We start from the raw sequence: 6,701 nt of genomic DNA, 5'->3' as shown, positions 1-6,701 counted from the left end.
GGTCCTTGCCGAGGTAGCAGCACGCAGGGGGGTTCAATTAGTGCAATAACGGCACGCGATGTGCGGCCCTGGGGTGACACAATCCACTCAGAGGCACACGGGATTGCCCAGAGCACAGATGGGGCCCACAATAAATCTCATTTATCTACCTCTAACCATATCTCAGAGAACATACCCATATAGGAGGATGAGAGACGGATATAAAAATCGGATGGTTTGCTTTTATAGGTATAGGTATTATTTGGCACGCACTGTATGCACCATAAATCTGAATGTAGTGGTTGAAGAGAAGAAGTTAAAGAGAGCACATGGGATATTTTTTCAAGAATCGGTATCACCTAAATCACAGGAAATGCCTGAACGCGGGTCGTCACAAGAGATTCATTTCATGTCTATAAGTGGCTGGTTTGGCACATATTACAAAGGCATGGTGCACTGTTGTCACCATCAGGAAACCAGCTCTAAAAAAGCCATGCTGGAATGCATATAGATAGCAAGGAGCAATACAACAGCAAGAGATCAGCAGCTCCAGGATGTAGCAATTAATTAAAAATGGAAAGCAATTTTATTAATAAAATGTAATTAATACATTATGGTATGAAGATGTGAAGCCATGAGTAGCCATAACCCTTCATGTCCTAGGGAGACAACGCTACTGCTCTGTAGGTATAATAAAGAGAAAGAACGCTGTCACCCTAGGATAAGGACTCCTTACCCCTATGTTTTTGAGATGATAGAAGGGGGTGATGATGATAGGATGACAACGCTTGTTATCTATAGGCACAGTGGCGAATGGTCGTTGTCACTTGAGGACATGATGTATCCAACTGGAAGCATCGGGAGAAATTACACAAATGCAGACACCACATCCAAGGACTAGTAAATTGCAATTTATTTCATTTTTGCTCTTGAATTTTCCTACATTAAGCACCTCTTTAATGATTCTTGATACTTTGCAATTTCCATTATACATTGTGATATACCAGATGGGGGTCCTGTGCTGACAATGACAAGCAGTCAATTACCATCAAGGACAAGTAAGTGGGCAACGTGAATTAAATGGACGAGTTGTAATCTATTTAAAATGCCCCAGGGAGACTACTGGGAGGATAAAGTGAATCTCCGCCATCAGACGCTGACCCTGCGACACCGTGGGACGCAGCACAAAGAGACGCTGCGCTCTGGGGGGAAAGGGGTGGGCAGGGAAGACGCATCAGCAGGAGCAGCTGAGACATTTAATAGCAAAGGGCTTTGGTGACATGCTATCCTCTTCAGCTGCCTTATTTCCAGACATTTAGGAATTGAATTATATCATTATTTAAAATCTCGGCTTTGTTTAAAGAATATCCTGAAATTCTGCAGTTTTAGGTTGTCCCAGCATGCAATGATCATGAAGCTGATGCTGGAGTGCATGCAGACCGACTACAAACAGACTGCAAGAGGTCAGCAGCACTGAGATGCAATAGGAATAGCAAAAAGTAGAAAACTACGATGGGTCATTTATCCCTTCATCCTGCACAGTCTTACAGAATAAATCAAAGGACATATATACAAAGGAACGGCAAACTTACTATGGCAGAGGAAGTGTCAAGCGCCAGGGACGTCCAGCTTAGCAGCATTGTCAGCAGTCCAAACAGCAGCATCCTGGAATAAAAAGAAAAAAGTTTCAGCCGTTTCAAAAACATCACAGACACCAAGGATGATCTTGTTTGCTTTGGATATACGAGGCCTCATTATTAATGGAGCCAGGTTGAGGTGCGGTAAGGAGTGATTCCCATCAGGACGTATGGGTATTGTATGGGGAGATTGTCCAACCAAAATCTACAAAGGGTTTCAGCTACTTTGCCACACTGGGAATGCCCAACGAGAATCATTTCCATCCTGTTAGCCTTCCTGAAAGTTGAACTTGCTGGGGAAGGAATAGGTGGTAAAAAGTACCCCATGTGATCAGTCCCACCTCCTAGATTGTAAGCTCTTCGGGGCAGGGTCCTCTCCTCCTGTATCACTGTCTGTATTTGTTTGTCAATTGCAACCCCTATTTATTGTACAGCGCTGTGTAATATATTGGCGCTTTATAAATCCTGTTTATTAATAATATCATTATTAATAATGCTACCCTATACATTTTTATGATGGCTGGGGCATGGGAGCAAACGAAAGGAGGGTGGCAAGGAATGGCATGGGAGCACAGGAATTGAGCATGGCAAGGAATAGTAGGGGAGCAAAGAAAAGATAAGCGTAAATGGATATTGGTTTGCATTGGGGTGATTCTGACATTTTGCCCTGGATAGACAACTCTTTGAATTGATATATCTATCAAGAGTATGTTAATTTATTCTTGCTTCTAGCTGGCAGATTTGGATTTAACCCCCAATCTTCCTTTGCAAAAGTAAGGAATGCTTCCAACTCTGTACACATGGTCTCATCTGTATGGTGTAAGTCCAGCACACACACAGCCCGGCCCTATCCCGCTATTGTATTATTCATGTCCGCTGCAGACCTCTGGCTCCTTGGCAATTAGTTTCCATCTCCTCCCTGGTACCCTCTCCTCCATCCCAAAGAAGACGATCTGAAATCAATGGGTGCGCCAGGAGGAGGCGGTGAGATGCAGGAACCTGTAATCAGAGCATCCCAGGAGGGTCCAACAGATGGAAAGCTTCAATCCCTTTATCTGCCCGTCTGCTTACTTGTTTTCCCTTCTTCTAGGAGATACAAAAGGCTTCCAGCACTGCGCTGTAACAAGCCAATTATCATCATATAAAGGCAGCCCAGCCAATGCAATTACTTAACTGCAACACATTACACAGCTAAGGCACTCAAGGAGTTGTGTTTTAATTGGCTTAACCTCTATATATAGATGTTGTGTGTCTTTACAAATGTGATTACAGCATGGAGAAGAAAAGAGGAGCTGAAGGGTGGCGAAAGATTTATATATAACTGTGTGCAAGCATGTGAAAAAATAAAACACAGACACACATATAGAGAACATTTATGTGGAGCCATGACCCTTACACCTATATGAGCTTGTTGGAAAACAAATTCTGAAACTAGGTAAAGCCTGATGACTTTATTCCCAATAGGTCGTCTTTGGGTCATGGCCAAAGACCTTTCCAACAAGGGAGCTCTAACGTGATTAAAATTCATTAGGCTTTAGTAAAATTTGGTTGGTCTTTATGGAAAATTGCACTAGCATGGGTATTGATCTGGGTTAGATAAAACCAATGGCTGGAATGGAAATTGCACCGTCTGGCCCATGGCAGATTACCGTGGGGCATTGGAGGAAATTCTTATTTGAATTCAAATAAAGATAATGTAAAAATAATAAGGATGAACTCTTTATTATTAATTTAAAAAAGTGAGCAAAAGTACCACTTTTCAGCAGTAATACAATGAAGGGCCTTGACCTTAAAAGACCTAAGTGTTGACCAGTGGTGGTTAACCTTCTGGTCAGAGACTGCAGACATTGTACAGGAGATGGTCAGAGACTGCAGACATTGTACAGTACGGGAGATGGTCAGAGACTGCAGACATTGTACGGGAGACCGTCAGAGACTGCATATATTGTACAGGAGATAGTCAGAGACTGCAGACATCGTACAGGAGACCATCAGAGACTGTAGATATTGCACAGGAGATAGTCAGAGACTGCAAACATTGTTTAGGAAATGGTTAGAAACCACAGACATTGTATGGGAGATGGTAAGAGACTGCAGGGATTGTATAGGAGATGGTTAGAGACTGCAGTTACACTACAGAAGGTGGCCTTGCCTTACAGCTCCAGGCTAATCATCACTTAATAGAGGAAATGACAATGATGCTACAATTGTTATACATTGTTCAAAATGTACCTAACCTGAAAAAAGATGTCCAATGCAGCCGCCACATCTGAGGTCAGGTAAGTTGCAATATATTTTATTTTTTTGTTCTTGGGTTTAGTTACCCCATAACATATTTCAGTCATGGATTTTGTTCCAGCCCTTGATATACTCACGTGACAAGCAGACATTTGGATCGTTTTGCAAGTCCCAAACATGTGACAAGACAGACGACCAGGTCAAAGATGAAAAGGAGGAGGTAAGAGAGCCACCTGTAACATAAGAGATGAAAAACTTCTATTTATAACACATCTAGTCCTGGCACTATGCAATAAACTAATAATTGTGCTCTTTGCATATTTACCTATACCCTGCAATGAGTTGCTGGAGCCCATAGTATACATTTATCATGCAAGGGTGCCAAAGCTCTGGTCAACCATGCACAACTGCAACTGTGTGCATCTGCTGCAATATTCAGCAAATTTGTTTCCAAATTGTGAATTTGGTAATCATACAATTCCCCACCCATGACAAAAGGTTCCCCTCACCTGTAGTACTCGATGAAGCTGACCTGCCTTGCTGCAGCCGAAAGCTGCCCGCTTGTCTCTTGGAAGTTGGGAAGACTGCTAAGCTGAGATACAACACTATTAGCCATGATCTGCATGAATCGCAAGGTCTGCACATAGTCCCCATGGGTGGCAAATATCTCATTTAGCCGCAGCAGGTGCTGATCCAGACTCTCCTTCATCTTGTAAGTTGTACCAGACACCTGTTGGTAAAATAAAGGACAGACAGGAAGGTTTACAAGACAGCACTGACAACAACCAAGCTATGCAGATTTAAATCAAAGCAGTGTTAACTCGCTGACGACAGGTTCTCTTTATGTGCAAATATGCTCCTCTCAGTTATAAATATATATGTCTATGTTATCACCTAGGGAAGGCTGGAGGAATAGATGGCCCATCAGATTGCGATTGTTTCAAGTGCTACCTGTGAGAACCGAGACGTAAAGGGGTGGTGATAAGCGCTTCTGATCATCTAAAGTAGGCAATGCAGAATGAAAATGTTTCCAAGAGGTAGAGGGGAAATATGAAAAAAGAAAGTGAGTAAAGGAGAAGCGAGAGAAAGGACGATGATGAAAATGTACAGAAGGGAAGAAAGATGGTGTAAGGGATGGTGAAAAGAGACATGATGTAACCGAGAAAAAAATGTAAGGAAGAGAGAAGTAAAGGTCGAAATGAAATGGAGAGAGAGAAATAAAAAAAGAAAATAAAACAGAGGAAAGGATAATGAAACCAGGAAAGGAGTAAAGCAAATAAATGAAAGAGAAAGAAGTAAGGAGTTATATATAGTAATGGGAAGAGGAGAAAAGTTGGGAAATGAGCAATATATTAAAAGAGGGAGAAGAAAGGAGAAAAGTGAAAGTTGCTCAAATGGTGAAAGAAAAGAAAAATAATCAAAAGAGCGAAAAGAGGAGGGAAGAAAAGGATTATGAAAGCGAGAAAGAAAAGACGTAAAGCATTTAAATAAAAGGGAAAGAGGATATATACGAGTGTATATCAAGGCAGAGAGGGGAAAGAAAAGAGGAGAGAAGAGATGAGCAATATATTAGAAGGGAAGGAGGAGAGAAGCAAAAGTTGCTCAAATGGTGAAAGAGGAGGAGAGCAAAAAAAGAAAAAGGATGATGAAAGCTAGAACAGAAAGTAATAAAATGAAAGGGTGAGAGGAGCTATATATTGCAAAACAGAGAATAGAGGGGGAAAGGATTGAAGAGAAGAGCAATATAATAAAAGAGAGGAGGAGAGGAGGGAAAGTTGCTCCAATTGCATGGGAAAAGAAGAAAAAGAGGGAAGGGGAGAATGGAGGATAGGAAAGAAGAAGAGAGAAGTAAAGGGACGATGAGCTGATAAAGGAAATGAGTAAAGCAAATAAATGAAAGAGAGAGGGGGGAGATGAGCAATATAATAAAAGGGAGAGGAGAGAAGGGAAAGCTCCTCAAATGGTGAAAGAAAAGAAGAAAGATGGTAAAAAGAGAGCAGGGAACACAGGGGAAGAAAACAGAAAAGGGGAGAAGAAAAGGATGATAAATGTGAGAAAGGAGGGGAGCAATTCAATGGAAGGTAGAGAGGAGAGATATATATATATTGCAAAGCAGAGAGGAGAGAAGAGATGAACAATATAATAACATAGGAGAAAGGGGATGAGAGAAGTAAAAGTTGTAGGAGAAATGAAGAAAAAGAGGGAAGGGGAGAACATAGGTGAAAGAAGAGGAGACAATGGGAGTATGAGAGATAAAGATACATATATAGAAAAAGAGAGAAAAAGAAAGTTGAGAGAGAGAGACATTGGGCCTGATTTATTAAAGCTCGCCAAAGGCTGGATACAATTTCATTAGTGAACCTGGGTGATCCAAGAAACCTGAAATGTATCTGGTTCAGGATGGAAAAGTTAGCTAACAAATAGCAAGTGACTTTTAGGAAATTTAGTCCAAGTTTAATAGATCTCCCAGGTCCACTGACCAAAGTGTATCCTCTCCAGGCTTGGAGAGCTTTAATAAATCAGGCCAATAGAGAGAGATAGTTTGCAGAACAGAAGAGGGGGAGGATATTGTAGTCCTGTGCTACATGGACAACCATACAGTACAGATACAGTCCAGCAACTACATATTGCCACGTTAGCACAGGAAATTTGTTATCGGCAGGATTGATAGGTAAAAAGAAAAATATAAATGCAGCCATTTTTGGACTGTTCGATTCTTTGGTTCAGAAAAGCTTTATCCTACTTTAAAAATAAATAATGATGTCATGCAAAAAAAAAAAAAGATTGCCAACTATTTGAATCAAACTTTGGATGAGAAAACTGTTAGATGGAACAGAAACAGAAGAA

At 41.2% G+C, this 6,701-nt stretch overlaps 1 protein-coding gene across 2 annotated transcripts in view; it reads right to left on the bottom strand.

Moving 5' to 3' along the window:
• The window catches only part of TTYH2 (tweety family member 2), a gene marked incomplete at its 3' end in the record, with an annotated part of 47,474 nt that overhangs the window by 20,005 nt on the left and 20,768 nt on the right, over positions 1-6,701 (bottom strand). The window contains 4 exon segments of one of the 2 annotated variants that reach the window (XM_072403476.1): positions 1,572-1,644; positions 3,992-4,087; positions 4,364-4,584; positions 4,749-4,845. In XM_072403476.1, coding sequence (XP_072259577.1) covers positions 1,572-1,644; positions 3,992-4,087; positions 4,364-4,563 — 369 coding nt within the window. In that variant the 5' untranslated portion in view covers positions 4,564-4,584; positions 4,749-4,845. 2 annotated transcript variants of the gene reach the window in all.

This window comes from Pyxicephalus adspersus, chromosome 3 (assembly GCF_032062135.1).
Source record: "Pyxicephalus adspersus chromosome 3, UCB_Pads_2.0, whole genome shotgun sequence".
Taxonomy (NCBI): Eukaryota; Metazoa; Chordata; class Amphibia; order Anura; family Pyxicephalidae; genus Pyxicephalus; species Pyxicephalus adspersus.
Note: the sequence above shows the minus strand (reverse complement) of the source record. Positions and strands in the feature narration are given on the sequence as shown.